The 19595-nt window shown below is 48.7% G+C and overlaps 2 protein-coding genes across 2 annotated transcripts in view; one reads left to right on the top strand and one right to left on the bottom strand.

Moving 5' to 3' along the window:
* Positions 1-1121: 1121 nt before the first annotated feature.
* On the bottom strand, positions 1122-3225 carry BBLN (bublin coiled coil protein). The gene is made up of 2 exons (XM_075323012.1): positions 3143-3225; positions 1122-1512 (listed from the first exon to the last, which is right to left on the bottom strand). Exons 1-2 carry the CDS (start codon positions 3198-3200, stop codon positions 1328-1330), a joined length of 243 nt encoding a protein of 80 aa, XP_075179127.1. The 5' UTR covers positions 3201-3225; the 3' UTR covers positions 1122-1327.
* A 121-nt stretch (positions 3226-3346) lies between these two features.
* Positions 3347-19595, top strand: part of PTGES2 (prostaglandin E synthase 2) — a 23308-nt gene continuing 7059 nt past the window's right edge. The window contains exons 1-2 of the mRNA XM_075324698.1: positions 3347-3705; positions 5568-5759. Of these exons, the coding sequence (XP_075180813.1) occupies positions 3355-3705; positions 5568-5759 (543 nt within the window). The 5' untranslated portion in view covers positions 3347-3354. The remainder of the gene's footprint in view (positions 3706-5567; positions 5760-19595) is intronic.

The raw sequence follows: 19595 nt of genomic DNA, 5'->3' as shown, positions 1-19595 counted from the left end.
GGATAGCACACGTGGACCGCACGTACTTGCAACACGCAGGGTAAATACGTGTCTCGTGGCACATGCATGATTTTCACGTGAGTGTGTCTGAGGCCTAAAGGTCAATAGACACCCATTAAATGGCTTGTCCAGGATTTCATTTTTTGACTATGAGCCTAACATGGCGTGGTCATAGGCCGCTGCTGCTGCATCACGTTAGCAGAGCCACTCTTCTTCCTGCTACATCATGCAGATTGAGAGCCACCTCTCTGCAGTTACAGGCCTCCTCGTACGTGCGTGCAAAACGGTTCCGTCCCGAGCACCGGAGACACGGACGTGTGAAGGAGGCCGATGCAGTAAATATCAATCCGCATAACACTGGCAGTGATTCCATCCATAGAGCAGAAGAGACAAGAGCTGCTCCAACGATGGTGGAAGCCGAAGCCTGCTCCGTGCTGGCAGAACCAGCCTGTACATAGTAACTACCAGACTGTCAGCTCTTGGGCCCAGAGTAAAAAAAAAAAAAAAAAAGTCTCAAACTACTTTAATGAGCCTTGGCACAAAACTTCAGATAAGAAGCCAAACTAGACGTGGTATTTGCCCCTCAGTCCAAAGCAGAAAATCTCATTTATCCAAGTGAGAGGCCGCTTTGGCTTGACCCCCACCTCCCAAAAAAGTAGTCCTTGACATTGGGCTGAGGAAGCACCGCCGCGGGGATCATCACGAGACCCAAGAGGGAGGGTAACGGGGGATCGTCGCGAGACCCAAGAGCGGGGGGCAGCGGGGATCGTCGCGAGACCCAAGAGCGGGGATCGTCGCGAGACCCAAGAGCGGGGATCGTCGCGAGACCCAAGAGCGGGGATCGTCGCGAGACCCAAGAGCGGGGATCGTCGCGAGACCCAAGAGCGGGGATCGTCGCGAGACCCAAGAGCGGGGATCGTCGCGAGACCCAAGAGCGGGGATCGTCGCGAGACCCAAGAGCGGGGATCGTCGCGAGACCCAAGAGCGGGGATCGTCGCGAGACCCAAGAGCGGGGATCGTCGCGAGACCCAAGAGCAAAAAGTATCTTTTTTTTATGAGATCACTGCTCTGCCTCTCCCCCCCACCCCCTCTTCACTTCAAAAAAGCTTTATGAAACTAGCTAGAGGTTAAAATGCTTTAAGAAAAGGGCCATCATTCACAGATCACCGTATGACAGCATAATATTCTACAGCGCCCCCTGGAGGTGGCACTACTGAGAAAAACCTCATTCAACAAAATGTTTACATTACAGGTAATAAATTAAGGTCTTCAGTCTATGTGGACCACGTTGTGGAGATGCAGGACGCTCGGTGGCATTGTACGGAGGTCACACTCCCTCCCCTGGCTGCGACGTCCCGCTCACTCCACTCCGCTGCTCCTGGAAATCGCGGCGGGTCTGCCGGTTGGATTCGAGAAGATCCTGAAGCTGAGCGTGCAGCAGATCGTTTTTCTCTTCCAAGTGATCCAAGCAGAAATTGATCTGGTCCATCATGAAGTCCAGGGCGGCGTAGTCTGAAAAAGAAGCCAGGAAAGAGGATAAAGCCACTGTGGGCTGCGGGCCGGCGAAGAATTCTATTTCCGAGCCCCGGAGGAGCACTCAGATGGCAGATCCGGACGGTCAAGAGACATTTCTCCCCCATCCCCCCCCTTAACCTTCCATTAACAGAAAAAGTTACAACAGCCAGAGCTGCTTCCTGGCTGTTGTAACTTGATAGACAGCAGTTAGAGGGAGGGAATGCGCCGGCGTCCGGGTGATTAATATGCTCCATAAGAGATAAGCGGCTGCCGGACGCCTCTGATGCTGCTTTAACAACATTTTAGCTTACTTTAAGGACATGTCTCCCTCAGATTGGAATGTATTGTTCACATAAATGTAGATTTCTGGCTAAAAGTTATTTTTGCAAATGGGTTAAATTAAAAATTTTGCACCGTTTGCCTCCTATGTGTTATCTATTGTCAGAATGAGTTAACTGGGAAACCATCAGTGAGCTCACTGAGTATGATAATATATGCATCAGTCAAAACTACGCCAGCAAAATAAAAAAAAAAAAATTATATATATATATATATATATATATATAATTTTTTTTTTTTTTATTTTGCTGGCGTAGTTTTGACTGATCCATATATTATCATACTCAGAGCTCACTGATGGTTTCCCAGTTAACTCATTCTGACACACATATAGCTCAATATATATATATATATATATATATATATATATATATATATATATATATATATATATATATATATATATATATATATATTTGTTTTTATTTTTCTTTTCATTTATATAGATATATATCTATATCTATATATATATAATTTATATAGATATATATATTAAGAAAATATATATAATTTTTTTTAATATATATATTTATGTATAGCTCAATATATATATATATATATATATTTTATTTTTCTTATAATTTATATAGACATATATCTATATAAATAATATATATATATATATATATATATATATATATATATAAAACAAAAAATATATATAATTTTTTTTAATAAATATATATATTTTATTTATATAGATATATCTCTATATAACTTAAAAGAAAAATAAAATATTATATAATTTTATTTTTGTTTTAATTCATATAGATATATATCTATATAAATAAAATATATATATATATATTAAAAAAATATATATTTTTTTTCTTTTTTAATATATATATATATATATATATATATATATATATATTTTTTTTATTTTTTTTTCTTAATTTATAGCGATATATAGCTATATAAATTAAAAGAAAAATAAATATATATATGTATGTGTCAGAATGAGTTAACTGGGAAACCATCAGTGAGCTCTGAATATGATAATATATGGAACAGTCAAAACTACGCCAGCAAAAAAAAAAAAAAAAATAAAAAAATGATATATACATAGATGAAACAAAACGTAAAGTGCAAAGAGAAAAACTAAAACTAGCCAGGAGGGAAGGGGTTAACCGAAACCTAAGCAGCCAGTGCTCTCGCATTATCACAGGAGGGCTGTTTATAGGTAAACAGGACCTGGCCGCCATTGTTGCGGATGGCAACTGCTGTAGAACTACAAGCCCCAGCAGAGCGCGGGGAGCGGAGGGGTAATGAGCCGGCGCAGCCTCACCTTCCTCCGCGGAGACTTCGCCCAGAGGAACCTGCGGGTCCCCGTTCGGTCCCGACATGATCCTCGCCGCCTCGTCATGTGACCGCCTGTCAGGTGACCATGCCCTTATATAGCTCTGCCGGCGATGACGTACGGCGCGTTCTGTGTTCTGATTGGTTCGCTTGCCTTTCGCTGGAAAAGAAAGGGGCGGAGTTTTATAGGAAGTGGGCAAGATGGCGGCGCACAGGGTGCAGGGGTTGGGCAGGGTGTCATGGCGGCTGCTGGGGCAGATGAGGGCTGGGGCGGGAGTTCTGGGCGGTGGAGGTGGTGTCAGGAGCTTTAGCCGGGTTTCTTACCCTGTGAGCCACATGAAGGGGGGAAATGCGGCCTTGGCTGCAGAGCAGAGCTGGGTTTGCTGTCAGTATGGCAGCTGGCGTGGGTACAGGGCTGGGTGGAGGGGGCAGGAGGCAGGGACAGGGGGCAGGAACACCTGGGGGCTGCTGTTTGCTCTTGGGGGCGCATTTGGGGTGATGCAGACCCTAAAATATTCCCTAGAGGAGGAGAGAGCGGAGGAGGAGGAAAAGGTATGGCTATATGGGGGAGGGGGAGGGTCTGACCATACTCTCCATACACTGCCTGGTACATGGAGACATATACATGTACGCGCGGCTGGGCTGAGCATGCATGTGTGCTGTATGGGGGCAGGGGAGTAAGCCAGTGCAGACCCCTATAGAGGCCCAGTATACATAAATGCTTCACTAGATCTGTATCCCATGGGCAATGGCGTCGTCCTCTCCCTTGATATATTTTCCACATTATTTATAAAGGTCCTTGTTAAGAATCGTTCTGATCCCTGTAGGTTGGATCGCCGGGACCACCAGGGATCCTGATAAGAGTCCCCCGCCTTGAGCACAGTGATGGTTCACTCGCCTGACCTCCATTCCATTCATTGTCTATAGGACTGCGGGAAATAGTGGAGCGCTGTGTTCTCCAGCAGTCCTATAGTCAATGAATGGAGCGAGAATCAGGTGAGCACACCATTGCTGTACTCCAACCCCTGCTCTATTCATTGTCTATGGGGCTGCGGGAAATAGTGAAGCGCTGCGCTCTCCAGCAGTCCCATAGTCAATGAATGGAGCGAGAATCGGGTGAGCACACCATTGCTGTACTCCAACCCCTGCTCTATTCATTGTCTATGGGGCTGCGGGAAATAGTGAAGCGCTGCACTCTCCATCAGTCCCATAGTCAATGAATGGAGCGGGAATCAGGTGAGCACACCATTGCTGTACTCCAACCCCTGCTCTATTCATTGTCTATGGGGCTGCGGGAAATAGTGAAGCGCTGCGCTCTCCAGCAGTCCCATAGTCAATGAATGGAGCGAGAATCAGGTGAGCACACCATTGCTGTACTCCAACCCCTGCTCTATTCATTGTCTATGGGGCTGCGGGAAATAGTGGAGCGCTGCACTCTCCAGCAGTCCCTAGTCAATGAATGGAGCGGGAATCAGGCGAGTGCACCATCTCTGTAGTTCACCCTCTGCCCTATTCATTGTCTCTGGGACTGCAGGAAATGGTGAAGCGCTGCACTCTCCAGCAGTCCCATAGATAATGACTGGAGCAGGAATCAGGCGAGTGCACCATTGCTGTACTCCGACCTCTGCTCTATTCATTGTCTGTGGGACTGCAGGAAATAGTGAATCGTTGCGCTCTCCAGCAGTCCCATAGATAATGACTGGAGCGGGAATCAGGCGAGTGCACCATTGCTGTACTCCGACCTCTGCCCTATTTATTGTCTATGGAACTGCAGGAAATAGTGAATCGTTGCGCTCTCCAGCAGTCCCATAGATAATAACTGGAGCGGGAATCAGGCGAGTGCACCATTGCTGTACTCCGACCTCTGCCCTATTTATTGTCTATGGAACTGCAGGAAATAGTGAATCGTTGCGCTCTCCAGCAGTCCCATAGATAATGACTGGAGCGGGAATCAGGCGAGTGCACCATTGCTGTACTCCGACCTCTGCCCTATTTATTGTCTATGGAACTGCAGGAAATAGTGAATCGTTGCGCTCTCCAGCAGTCCCATAGATAATAACTGGAGCGGGAATCAGGCGAGTGCACTATAGCTGTACTCTGACCTCTGCCCTATTCATTGTCTATGGGACTGCAGGAAATAGTGAATCGTTGCGCTCTCCAGCAGTCCCATAGATAATGACTGGAGCAGGAATCAGGCGAGTGCACCATTGCTGTACTCCGACCTCTGCTCTATTCATTGTCTGTGGGACTGCAGGAAATGGTGAAGCGCTGCACTCTCCAGCAGTCCCATAGATAATGAATAGAGCGGGGGTCAGGCAAGCACACTATTGCTGTACTCCGGACTCCTGCGCTCACATTGACAATAATCCTTTAACAATTCTCTGTGCATTTATTACGCTGATGTCTTTCCTCAGGTCTCGGGAGGTCTGCAGCTCACCCTCTACCAGTACAAGACGTGCCCCTTTTGCAGTAAGGTCCGCGCGTTCCTCGATTATCACCAACTGCCCTATCAGGTTGTAGAGGTGAACCCTGTCCTCCGAAAAGAGATTAAATTCTCCAGCTACAGGAAAGTGCCCATTCTCATAGCCAATTCCGCTTCCACCATGGTAAGTGGATTCTATCAGCGCCGTCCTGAGCCTCCAACAGAGCAGAATCCTGACAGTGCGCACAGTACGTTACACTGTCAGGATTTAGCAGTCACTTTATGTAGAAATGTATGTAAATGTAGTTAAAGTTCAGGACAACAGTTTCAAAGGGGCTGCTCAGGCTCCACCGAGGCGTTCACTGAAGCAGACAGTTCTCCCACTGTAAAAATAAAAATATACATCTATTTTTTATTTAACCAAAAATATATATTTAATGTTTTTTGTTATATACCTTCTATATATTAAATATAATTGTTTAAATAAAATTGCATGCATAATTTATTACAGAAATGTTTTTAATATTTTGCTATTTTTTTGTAAAATATTTAACTAAATAAATTATTTTTCATATATTAAATATTTTTGTAATTTTATTTTAAAAAATATATTTTATTTCAACAAAAAAATCATATATTAAATATAATTTTAAAAATAAAGATGTATTATATAATTTATTAGAAAAATATTTTTAATATATCAAAAAATCTTATTAAATATTTGTTAAATATATTTTTTATTAGCACAAAGTTTAACAAAGTATTTTATATTTAACAAAAAAATATAATTTTTCATATATTAAAAATATTTTTGTATTAAATTATATGTAATTTTATTTAAAAAATTATATATAAAAATATTTTTTATTGAACCCAAAAAAATTAAAGGGGTGGTTCACCGATTAATTTTTATTTTTTAGATCGAAAATGTTGGCAATAGTACCTGTGAGTGGCGCTATTGCGGACTGCTTTTCCCTATGCCTGACCCTTGGGCTGTGTGACATCAGGGATCCGGTGATGTAATGTCAAGTTCCTGCTAACCTGACATCACCGCGGCCGGTCGCAGTGTCCGTGAGTGATGGGCTGTGGGGGTGTTTCACCGCTCGTCACATCCCATCAGCTCCATCCTCCCTCACTGCAGAGCGCTGCACGCTGGAGACTCACTGGGCTGTGATGAGCGGTGAAACACCGCCCAGAGACTCAGGAAGACTGCGGCCGGCCGCGGTGATGTGACGTGATCCGGAACTTGATGGGACATCACTGGATCCCCGAGGTCACGGAGCCTGGGGTCAGGCATGGGGAACAGCGGTCCGCAATAGCGCCACTCACAGGGCATTATTGCCAACATAAGGTATTTGAGAGAAACATTGTTTCTTTGTCGCTCCATTGGGAGACCCAGACAATTGGGTGTATAGCTTCTGCCTCTGGAGGCCACACAAAGTATTACACTTTAAAAAGTGTAACCCCTCCCCTCTGCTATACACCCTCCCATGCATCACGGGCTCCTCAGTTTTATGCTTTGTGTTGAAGGAGGCACACATGCACACAAGCTCCACATTTTAGTCAGCAGCAGCTGCTGATTATATCGGATGGAAGAAAAGAGGGCCCCTAACAGGGCCCCCGGCATGCTCCCTTCTCACCCCACTCAGGTCGGCGGTGTTGTTAAGGTTGAGGTACCCATTGCGGGTACACAGGCAGGAGCCACATGCCGTTTTCCTTCCCCATCCCTTAGGGGCTCTGGGGAAGTGGGATCCTAACCGGTCATCCAGCCACTGGGACCGCGCTCCCTCCGCAGCCCCTGGGGGAATCTGCTGGACAGGAGACGGAGTATCGTCAGGGACATGGCCCTGCATCTACAGGTACTCTGTGTCCCCGTTGGGACGGCGCATGATGCACCTTGGCCTCAGACGCAGCTGCGACTGCGGTGTGGATTTTTTGTCTGGGACTACCGCGCCGACCGTGCCTGTTTGTCGGCCGCGGTTTATACTTTAGTCCCCGGCTTTTGGGGCCTACTGTGTTAAACTCCCGCCCCTGAGCCTGCCAGTCAGGGAGAAAGGCGGGACGGTCGGTATGATGCCGACAGTGAGGGCTGGAGCACACTTCGCTGTCCTCCGCCTCCCCTCACTGATCACTATAGGCCACCAGGTTCCCGCACTTTTGCGGTGCCGCCCACGGCTCTCTCCTCCCCTCGGAACGCCGGCAGCCATTGTTATAATTCTGCCGGTGGAGGATCTCAGAATCTGCAAAGGTTTCCCACTGCTCTGGGAGAGGGGGATCCTAACCGGTCGCCATGCACTGGGACCGGGCTCCATCCGCAGCCCCTGGGGGATTCTGACGGACAGGAGACTGGACATCATCAGGGACAGAGCCCTGCATCATAAGGTACTCTGTGTCCCCTGAGGGACGGTGCATGCAGCATCTGTGTTACAAATGCCGCAGCGGTTGCTGAGTGGTTTGTGAGACTGGGACTACCGCGCCGACCGCGCCATGTTTGCCGGCCGCGTTTTTAAATTTAGTCCCCGGCTCTTGCGGCCTAGTGCCATATACTCCCGTTCTCAGGCCTGCCAGTCAGGGGTAACGACGGGACGGCCGACTGGACGTCGGCAGGGAGGGCTGGAGCATACGTTGGTATCCTCCTTCCCCCTCACTGAGCACTGTGGGGCACCAGTTTTCAGGTGCTGACCCCCCTTGGTGCCGCAGTGTATATATATATGTTTATTTATATGGTATATGATCTCACTGTTCGGCAGCATTATTTGCTTGTGGCTGTATACCCTCACTGAATACTCTGCGGACGACATGCTGTTGTCTGCTCTTAAAGAGTAAGGGTGCCTAGGCACTGGCTTATTTTACAACCTGTACCTCTTGTGCGGCTATATTACAGGCAGGTTCCACATACCCTCATTGTGTACAATGCTGGGCCCCGAGGGCACTCACTCAGCCGGAGCCTCCGGCACTGGTGGGACCCTCGGCCAGGTGGTACCGCCGGTTTCCACTGCACAGATGACAGGGACAGAGTTTGCATGTTGGAATCAGCAAATCTCTGAGTAGCTTTCACATTCCAGGACTCAGTCTATGGACAGAGGGTCTGCTAAGATACTGGAAGCCTTGCAGTCCAGACCGATACCACAGGGCCAGGGAGCTGTGAGTTCATCGCTCCCGGGTCCCTCTGGGTCGGTACAACAAGGGGCTCCTGGGGTAACACCCAGATCCCACGGTGAGAACTCCGTCACGGACCGCGGCCTATGATAGGCTAAGCGGGCCCGCTGGGAACCTTCCCCGACTTCATCAGGAGTGCGTGTTTCGATCACTCTAACTCCAGAGGGGCCGTCCAGTAGCACAGAACTTGACGGACAAGCGCTTACTAAGCGCCTTATTGACACGCGTTACCCTTTCCCCCCTGACGTTGTTAAGGGTTGGGCTCAGTGTCACAGGGTGGATTCTCCAGTCTCTAGGCTGGCGGCTAGATCCGTAGTATTAGTGGCAGATGCCATCTCTCGGTCGGTGGCAGGCTCTCCCGCTTTTGCGACGCCTGGTGGCCACATGTCCAAGACCGATGGGTGAGAGACATTCTGTCTCAAGGTTACAGGATAGAGCTCTGCTCTCGTCCTCCGACTAGTTTCTTCAAAACATCTCCGCCCCTCGAGCGAGCCGATGCTCTTCTTCAGGCGGTGTGCACTCTGAAGCCTCGATGTCACAAGGAGACTTCCTAGCATCAATAGACATCAAGGATGCTTATCTCCATGTGCCGATCGCACCCGAGCTTCAACGCTTTCTGCGTTTCGCCATCAGGGACGAACACTTCAGTTCGTGGCACTGCCATTCGGCCTGGCGACAGCCCCACGGATCTTCACCAAGGTCATGGCAGCAGTGGTGGCGGTCCTACAGGGCCACTCAGTGATCACTTACCTAGACGATCTTCTAGTCAAGACACCCTCCTGGGTGGCATGTCAACTCAACCTTACCATTGCTCTGGAGACCCTCCAGGGGTTCGGGTGGATCATCAAATTTCCAAGGTCAAAACTGACACCGACCCAATCACTGACTTGCCTCGGGATGGAGTTTCATACTCTCTCAGCGATAGTGAAGCTTCCGCTGCATAGTCAGCGTTCACTACAGACAGGGGTGCAATCTCTCCTTCGGGCCCAGTCACCCCTTGAGGCGCCTCATGCACTTTCTAAGGAAGATGGTGGCAGCAAGGGAGGCAGTTCCCTTGCGCAGTTTCGTCTGCGTCCGATTCTATCGGACTCCGCAAATGGGACAGGAGGTTGACGTCCCTAGACAAGAACGTCTCTTTCCCTTGCAGCAAAACCTCTCTTCAGTGGTGTCTTCTTTCCACTTCCTGGGCGAAGGAAAAATCCTTCCGGCCCCCAGCCGGGGCTGTGGTCACGACGGACGCGAGTCTGTCAGGGTAGGGAGCGGTCTTCCTCCACCACTCGGCTCAGGGAACCTGGACTCCGACAGAGTCCTCCCTTCAGATCAATGTTCTGGAGATAAGGGCAGTGGATTTAGCCCTAAAGGTGTTCCAGTGGTGGCTGGAGGGCAGGCAGATCCGAATTCAGTCGGACAACGCCACGACGGTTGCGTACATCAACCACCAGGGCGGCACACGCGCAGTCGTCAAGCCTTCCGAGCAGTTCGGCGGATCCTGCTGTGGGCGGAAGCCACAGCCTCCACCATCTCTGCAGTTCACATCCCGGGCGTAGAAAACTGGGAAGCAGATTTTCTCAGTCGCCAGGGCATGGACGCAGGGGAATGGTCTCTTCACCCGGACGTGTTTCTAGAGATCTGTTGCCGCCGGGGAACGCCGGACGTCGATCTAATGGCGTCTCGGCACAACAACAAAGTCCCGGCATTCATGGCTTGGTCCAAGGATCACAGAGCTCTGGCGGCAGACGCGCTAGTTCACGACTGGTCGCAGTTTCGACTGCCTTATGTTTTTCCTCCTCTGGCACTACTGCCCAGAGTGTTACGCAAGATCAGGTCAGACTGTCGCCGCGCCATCCTCGTCGCTCCAGACTGGCCGAGGTGATCGTGGTACCCGGATCTGTGGCACCTCACGGTGGGTCAACCGTGGACACTCCCAGACCGACCAGACTTGCTGCCTCAAGGGCCAGATTTCCTTCTGAATTCTGCGGCTCTAAACCTGACTGTGTGGCCCTCGAGTCCTGGCTCCTAGCGTCATCAGGGATATCTCCAGAGGTCATTGCCACCATGAGACAGGCCAGGAAACCAACGTCCGCCAAGATCTACCACAGGACTTGGAGGATCTTCTTATCCTGGTGCTCTGATCAGGGTTTTACTCCCTGGCCGTTTGCCTTGCCCACTTTTCTTTCTTTCCTTCAATCCGGAATGGACAAGGGCTTGTCTCTCGGCTCTCTCAAGGGACAAGTATCTGCGCTTTCCGGTCCCACCTTACAAGCGTCCGTTAACACCCTCGGATCTTAACAGGGTGCTGACGACTCTTCAGAAGCCATTTTTCGAGCCGATGCGGGATCTCTCTATCTCGCCTTTCGCAAAGGGTGGCCTTCCTGGTGGCAGTCACATCACTCAGAAGAGTGTCTCAGCTAGCAGCGCTGTCATGCAAAGCCCCCTTCCTGGTGTTTCACCAGGATAGGGTGGTTCTACGTCCGGTCCGGACTTTCTCCCTAAGGTATCCCCGTTTCATCTCAATCAGGATATCGTCTCCCCCTCTTGGGTCCGCATCCAGTTCACCAATGTGAAAAGGATTTGCATTTATTAGATCTGGTGAGAGCACTCCGGCTCTACATTTCTCGCACGGCGCCCCTGCGCCGGTCTGATGCGCTCTTGTCCTTATCGCGGGCCAGAGTAAGGAATTTCAGGTTTTCAGGTCAACCTTGGCTCGGTGGATCAAGGAACCGATTCTTGAAGCCTACCGTTCTTTCAGGCTTCCGATTCCTGCAGGGCTGAAGGCCCATTCTACCAGAGCCGTCGGTGTCCTGGGCATTGCGACACCAGGCTACGGCTCGGCAGGTGTGTCAGGCGGCTACCTGGTCGAGTCTGCACACTTTCACGAAACACTATCAGGTGCATGCCGATGATTCGGCAGACGCCAGCCTAGGTAGGCGACTCCTTCAGGCGGCGGTTGCCCACCTGTAAGAGGGGGCCGTTTTTCGGCTCTTTTTATCGAGGTATTCTTTTACCCACCCAGGGACTTCTTTTGGACATCCCAATTGTCTGGGTCTCCCAATGGAGCGACAAAGAAGAAGGGAATTTTGTTTACTTACCGTAAATTCCTTTTCTTCTAGCTCCTATTGGGAGACCCAGCACCCGCCCCTGTTCCCTTCGGGCTGTTGTTCTTTTGTGTACACATGTTGTTCATGTTGATTTGTTCTTTTGGTTCATGGTTTCAGTTCTCCGAACACCCTTCGGATTGAATTTAACTTAGACCAATTTATAAGTTTCCTCCTTCCTGCTTTGGCACCAAAACTGAGGAGCCCGTGATGCACGGGAGGGTGTATAGCAGAGGGGAGGGGTTACACTTTTAAGTGTAATACTTTGTGTGGCCTCCGGAGGCAGAAGCTATACACCCAATTGTCTGGGTCTCCCAATAGGAGCTAGAAGAAAAGGAATTTACGGTAAGTAAACAAAATTCCCTTCTTCTCAACATATCGATCTCAAAAATTAAAAATATGGGTGAACCACCCTTTTAAGTATAATTTTTAAAATATATTATAGTATGTATTTAAAAAAAAAAAAAAAAAAAAATATTATACAAAACATTTAACAAATTGAAATTTTTATATTTATTAAATATTTTTGAACAAAATTATATATATAATTTTATTTTAATATTATATATGAAAAAATATTTAACAACTTTTATTTTCATATATATTAAATATAATTTTTTAATTATATTGATTTTTTTTATATTAAAATTATATATTACAAAAATATGATCTACATATATATCATATTTTTGATATATTAAAATAAAATTATATATATATTTTAATATAATATATTAAAATAAAATTATATATTACAAAAATATGATTATATATATATATATATAAAAATCATATATCATATTTTTGTAATATATAATTTTAATATGAAAAAAAAAAACTGAATATAATTAAAATAATTATATTTAATATATATGAAAATAAAAGAAGGGAATTTTGTTACTTACCGTAAATTCCTTTTCTTCTAGCTCCTATTGGGAGACCCAGACGATTGGGTGTATAGCTACTGCCTCCGGAGGCCACACAAAGCATTACACTAAAAAGTGTAAGGCCCCTCCCCTTCTGGCTATACACCCCCAGTGGGATCACTGGCTCACCAGTTTTAGTGCAAAAGCAAGAAGGAGGAAAGCCAATAACTTGGTTAAACAAATTCACTCCGAGTAACATCGGAGAACTGAAAAACCGTTCAACATGAACAACATGTGTACCCGAAAAAAACCAAAAATCCCGAAGGACAACAGGGCGGGTGCTGGGTCTCCCAATAGGAGCTAGAAGAAAAGGAATTTACGGTAAGTAACAAAATTCCCTTCTTCTTCGGCGCTCCATTGGGAGACCCAGACGATTGGGACGTCCAAAAGCTGTCCCTGGGTGGGTAAAGAAATACCTCATGTTAGAGCTGCAAGACAGCCCTCCCCTACGGGGAGGCAACTGCCGCCTGCAGGACTCTTCTACCTAGGCTGGCGTCCGCCGAAGCATAGGTATGCACCTGATAATGTTTGGTGAAAGTGTGCAGACTCGACCAGGTAGCTGCCTGGCACACCTGTTGAGCCGTAGCCTGGTGTCGCAATGCCCAGGACGCACCCACGGCTCTGGTAGAATGGGCCTACAGCCCTGATGGAACCGGAAGCCCAGCAGAACGGTAGGCTTCAAGAATTGGTTCTTTGATCCATCGAGCCAGGGTGGCTTTGGAAGCCTGCGACCCTTTGCGCTTACCAGCGACAAGGACAAAGAGTGCATCGGAGCGGCGCAGGGGCGCCGTGCGGGAAATGTAGATTCTGAGTGCTCTCACCAGATCTAACAAATGTAAATTCTTCTCATACCGATGAACTGCATGAGGACAAAAAGAAGGCAAAGAGATATCCTGATTAAGATGAAAAGAGGATACCACCTTCGGGAGAAACTCCTGAATGGGGCGCAGCACTACCTTGTCCTGGTGGAAGACCAGGAAAGGAGCCTTGGATGACAGCGCTGCTAGCTCAGACACTCTCCGAAGAGATGTGATCGCTACCAGCAAAGCCACTTTCTGTGATAGTCTAGAAAGTGAAACCTCCCTCAGAGGCTCGAAGGGCGGCTTCTGGAGGGCAACTAGTACCCTGTTCAGATCCCATGGATCTAACGGCCGCTTGTACGGGGGTACAATATGACGAACCCCCTGCAGGAACGTGCGCACCCTAGGAAGTCGCGCTAGACGCTTTTGAAAAAAGACGGATAGCGCCGAGACTTGCCCTTTAAGGGAGCCGAGCGACAAACCTTTTTCTAACCCAGATTGCAGGAAAGAAAGAAAGGTAGACAATGCAAATGGCCAGGGAGACACTCCCTGAGCAGAGCACCAGGATAAGAATATCCTCCACGTTCTGTGGTAGATTTTAGCGGACGTGGGCTTCCTAGCCTGTCTCATGGTGGCAACGACCCCTTGGGATAATCCTGAAGACCCTAGGATCCAGGACTCAATGGCCACACAGTCAGGTTCAAGGCCGCAGAATTCCGATGGAAAAACGGCCCTTGGGACAGTAAGTCTGGTCGGTCTGGTAGTGCCGACGGTTGGCCGACCGTGAGATGCCACAGATCCGGATACCACGCCCTCCTTGGCCAGTCTGGGGCGACGAGTATGACGCGGCTGCAGTCGGATCTGATCTTGCGTAGCACTCTGGGCAAGAGTGCCAGAGGTGGAAACACATAAGGGAGCCGGAACTGCGACCAATCTTGCACTAAGGCGTCTGCCGCCAGAGCTCTGTGATCGCGAGACCGTGCTATGAAGGTTGGGACCTTGTTGTTGTGCCTGGACGCCATTAGGTCGACGTCCGGCCTTCCCCAGCGGCTACAGATTTCCTGAAACACGTCCGGGTGAAGGGACCATTCCCCTGCGTCCATGCCCTGGCGGCTGAGGAAGTCTGCTTCCCAGTTTTCTACGCCGGGGATGTGAACTGCGGATACGGTGGAGGCCGTGGCTTCCACCCACATCAGAATCCGCCGGACTTCCTGGAAGGCTTGCCGACTGCGTGTCCCCCCTTGGTGATTGATGTATGCCACCGCTGTGGAGTTGTCCGACTGAATTCGGATCTGCTTTCCTTCCAGCCACTGCTGGAAGGCTAGTAGGGCAAGATACACTGCCCGTATTTCCAGAACATGGATCTGAAGGGTGGACTCCTGCTGAGTCCACGTACCCTGAGCCCTGTGGTGGAGAAAAACTGCTCCCCACCCTGACAGACTTGCGTCTGTCGTGACCACCGCCCAGGACGGTGGTAGGAAGGATCTTCCCTGTGATAATGAGGTGGGAAGAAGCCACCATTGCAGAGAGTCCTTCTGTGAAAAGGATACTTTCCTGTTCAGGGATGTTGACTTCCCGTCCCATTGGCGGAGAATGTCCCAATAAGAGGACGCAGATGAAGCTGCGCAAACGGAACCGTCCCATTGCCGCCACCAACTTCCCGAGGAAGTGCATGAGGCGTCTTAAGGAGTGCGACTGACCTTGACGGAGAGTCTGCACCCCCGTCTGTAGTGACCGCTGCTTGTCCAGCGGAAGCTTCACTAGCGCTGAGAGGGTATGAAACACCATGCCAAGATACGTTAGTGATTGGGTCGGTGACAGATTTGACTTTGTTTTTTTTTTTTTTTTTTTTTTTTAAATCAGGTTCATTTTTATTTAACATCAAAATTATACAACACATAAAATAATTCCCTCCATAGAAATATCACAGAAAGGGAAAAAACCTTTAGTCAATAAGAAAAACCACACAAATAACATAATAAACAATGCACCCGCAGTCCACGTCTCATTTCAATATGGGTCTCAAAGTGCATATTATTTCCCAATATATTCTCCATAGTATAGCTTACCCAGCATCATTATGACATTATATATATATACACATATACATACACGCACGCACGCACGCACACACATATACATGCACACACATATACATGCACATACATATACATACACACACATTCCAGCAGTACGCATATCACCCTATTTGAGGAAATTTGTTAACCGGTCAGAAGGAGAAGGACCTGGTCGCTCGCACTGTCCTGCAGTAACGCCGAGGAGGGAAGGCCTGGGGTATCCAACCATGCCCCCCAGATCTTATAGAACTTTTTCAATGCATTTCTTTTAAGGTATACTCCTCTCTCCAGTCGAAGTATAGCGTTTACTCTTTCCCTAAAATCCCCGATGACCGGAGGCGCTGGGTCCAACCAGTGGTAGGCCAACAGTTTCCTAGCCTGGTACAAGAGACGTGTAATACCGACCATTACCGGCGAACTCAAGTCCACCCCCCCCTCCAGTAGACCCAGGATACATATAATAGGTCTTGGCTGTAGACGGATATTGAAAACTTGTCTAACCAAATTTAGTACTGCCCTCCAGTAATCTTCAATGTTCCCACAGGACCACATCATATGCATCAGATTCGCACCTTCCTGTCCGCACCTAGGACACAGATCATCCATCCTAACTCCCATCTTATGCAATAGACTAGGTGTCCTATATACTCTATGTAACAGGAATAGCTGCGACAGTCGTTGGCCTTCAGATACAGCAAGGCTTGGAGTCTGAGACAGGACCTCACCCCACTGTTCCTCTGTCATAGGGCCTAGGTCCCTCTCCCACTTCTCTCTAGCCTGCAAAGGGAATTTGTCGAGGTGTCTAGATAACATCACTGTATACAACCTAGAAATAATACCATAGGAGCGATCAGATGTCAACAATTCAGTAAGAGTGTGATTCCGCTCTATCCTAATGTCCATACGACGTGTCTGTGTCTCATAGGCATGACGGAGCTGCAGGTATTGGTAAAAGGAACTGTGCGGTATCCCAAACTCAGCTTGAAGCTGGTCAAATCTTTTAAGTATATTATTCTGAAGAATCTGAGACACCTGATGCACCCCCCTGCTCACCCACATTCTCCAACCCGGGAGTCTCTGCAGCTCCGCCAGTCCACGATTATGCCATAAGGGCCAGTACTCAGTCATTCCTGATATTCCCAGCAACTGCTTCCCTCTATCCCACACCTTGTACATCAATGATAATGTTGGATATAATGTTCCTCCTCTGGGTGAGTATCCTGCATCCAAAAAAGCCACTGGGTGTCCCCATTCTGCAAGGCCCCTCACCAATTTGCCCCCAGCGTCATATGCCTCATCCTTTCCCCACCCCCTGAAGTGCTGCATCTGTGCCGCAACATAATAAACCCACGGGTTGGGGACTGCCAGACCCCCATCCTCCTTCCCTCTCTGCAGGGTCTCAAGGCGGATTCTAGCCTGCTGCTTTTGCCACAAGAGTTCCCGAAACAAAGTGTTGATTTTACGGAAAAATTTCCAGTGGATCCATATTGGGGCGTTGTGGAGAAGATACAGAAGTTTGGGCATCAGTACCATTTTTAGTAGATTAGCACGGCCAATAAGGGACAGTGGGAGTCGACACCAGGCATCTATCTTGTTCCTAAACTGAGCCAACACTGGTTCCAGATTTTGAGAGTAGTAATCACGCGGTCGGGCACTAACCACAATCCCCAGGTATTTAAATTTATCCACCGTCGGAATTGGCAGCCCCAGAGTACTAAAATTAGATGGGAGTGGATCTATAGGGAGCAGGGCCGATTTCTTCCAGTTTATTAGGAGTCCCGAGCGCCTACCAAATTCTATAATAATATTTATTGCTGGGCCCACCGATGTCCCCACCTCCCTGAGATACAGCAACAAATCGTCCGCATAGAGGGAAACCTTATGCTCCAGACCGCACGAAGCATAGCCGCCAATGGTTCAATTGCCGCTGCAAATAGTAATGGAGAGAGAGGACAGCCCTGTCTCGTGCCCCTGGCCAAATTAAAAGACGAGGAGGTACAACGATTAACTCGAATCCTGGCCCGCGGAGAGGCATATAACAATTTGACCCAGCCAATAAATCTGGAGCCAAGGACAGATTTGACTTTGAGAAGTCGATGATCCACCCGAACGTCTGGAGAGTCTCCAGCGCAACATTCAGGCTGAATTGGCATGCCTCTTGAGAGGGTGCCTTGACAAGTAGATCGTCCAAGTAAGGGATCACAGAGTGTCCCTGTGAGTGCAAGACTGCTACCACTGCCGCCATGACCTTGGTGAACACCCGTGGGGTTGTCGCCAGACCGAATGGCAGAGCTACGAACTGAAGATGGTCGTCTCCCATCACGAAACGTAGAAAACATTGGTGCTCTGTAGCAATCGGCACGTGGAGATAAGCATCTTTGATGTCTATTGATGCTAGGAAATATCCTTGAGACATTGAGGCAATGACGGAGCGGAGGGTTTCATCCGGAACCGCCTGGCCTCCACGTGCTTGTTGAGCAGTTTTAGGTCCAGAACGGAACGGGAAGAGCCATCCTTTTTTGGCACCACAACCAGATTGGAGGAAAACCGTGTCTTGTTCCTGAAGAGGAACAGGGATTACCACTCCTTCTGCCTGCAGAAGAGCATCGGCTCGGTGGGGAGGTGGGGACGTTCTGAAGAATCGAGTCGGAGGACGAGAACAGAACCCTGTCCTGTGCACGTGGGCACAATGTCCCTCACCCACCGGTCTGTGACCTGTGGCAGCTAAATGTCGCAAAGGCGAGCGAGTCTGCCATCAACCGCGGATGCGGAGAGATGAGAGAGCTGAGAGTCATGAGGAGACCGCCTTGGTAGCGGTTCCTCCGGCTGCCTTCCTTGGGCGTGATTGAGCCCCCGGAAACTGAGCCCCTCTGAGGCTTTTCAGCTCTTTTGGACGAGGACAATTGGGACCTGCCCGAGCTTGGGAAGGACCGAAACCTCGACTGTCCTTCCAGGACAGCATTAATAGGGTAAGTCGCAATGCAGACATTGCGAGGTTACGGACGCCCCTGCGGCACAAATGTACATATGCTCAAGACCAGCTGTGCAAGAACAGCTGAAAAGCTTAGGGTGCCCATACGGCTGTAAATGCCGGAGCAACCGACACGTCGATAGCCTCATAGACAGATTTCAACCAGAGTCCATCTGTCTGTATCTTTAAGTGAAGTCCCATCTCCACTGCAACTATAGCTCTAGCCGCAAGCCTGGAGATTGGAGAATCCACCTTTGGACCCTGGGTCCCGCGCTTGACCACGTCAGGGGGAAAAGGATAACGTGTATCCTTAATACGTTTGGAGAAAACGCTTATCTGGTAAGCGTGGTGTTCCTGGACTGCTTCTCTGAAGTCAGCGTGGCCAGAAAAATACTCAATATACGTTTGAGCTACTGAAATGGGACTTCTCCTGCTGTGAAGCTGACTCCTCCGCTGGGGGAGCTGAGGGAGGAAGATCCAACATTCCATTGATGGACGCTATAGGATCATTCCTTATGGCGTCACCATCCGGTGTATCCGGAGTGAGAGCGTTGTCAGGATCAAAGTCCTGATCAGCTACGTCTGCCCCATCATACAGAGAGCCTCCTGGGACCCCCCCCCCCCCCGGAGCACCAATTTTATTCCCAATGAGGGTGGCCAGGGAGCAATGATCCAGATTGCCCATGGCCTGTCCGGACTGCAAGTCTCTATCCCATTGCAACTCCATCCCTGTCCTTGGACAGGGTTGACAGGTGGTTCCTTTGGCCACGTCTAGTAGAGACCCCGGCTGACCAAGTGCTCCAGGGGAGCATTGCACACAATGGGGTTCAGTGCCGTGGAACAGTATCACATGCAGTAAAAACAGCATCGAAAGCCTGAGTTGCTTATATGCTGCTGCCGACTAGCCATCTAGGACATAGCCAAGAATGGCGACCGTACAATGCAATGTATAGTATACCAGCATAAAGTACAATGAACACTGCAGCACATG

Source organism: Anomaloglossus baeobatrachus, chromosome 9 (genome assembly GCF_048569485.1).
Source record: "Anomaloglossus baeobatrachus isolate aAnoBae1 chromosome 9, aAnoBae1.hap1, whole genome shotgun sequence".
Classification (NCBI taxonomy): Eukaryota; Metazoa; Chordata; class Amphibia; order Anura; family Aromobatidae; genus Anomaloglossus; species Anomaloglossus baeobatrachus.
Note: the sequence above shows the minus strand (reverse complement) of the source record. Positions and strands in the feature narration are given on the sequence as shown.

Excerpts from the sequence above, each read along its gene's own strand:
- BBLN (XM_075323012.1), bottom strand. The coding sequence starts at position 3,200 with ATGTCGGGACCGAACGGGGACCCGCAGGTTCCTCTGGGCGAAGTCTCC. Across the intron at positions 1,513-3,142 it reads CGAAGTCTCCGCGGAGGAAG|ACTACGCCGCCCTGGACTTC; the intron begins GTGAGGCTGCGC and ends CTTCTTTTTCAG.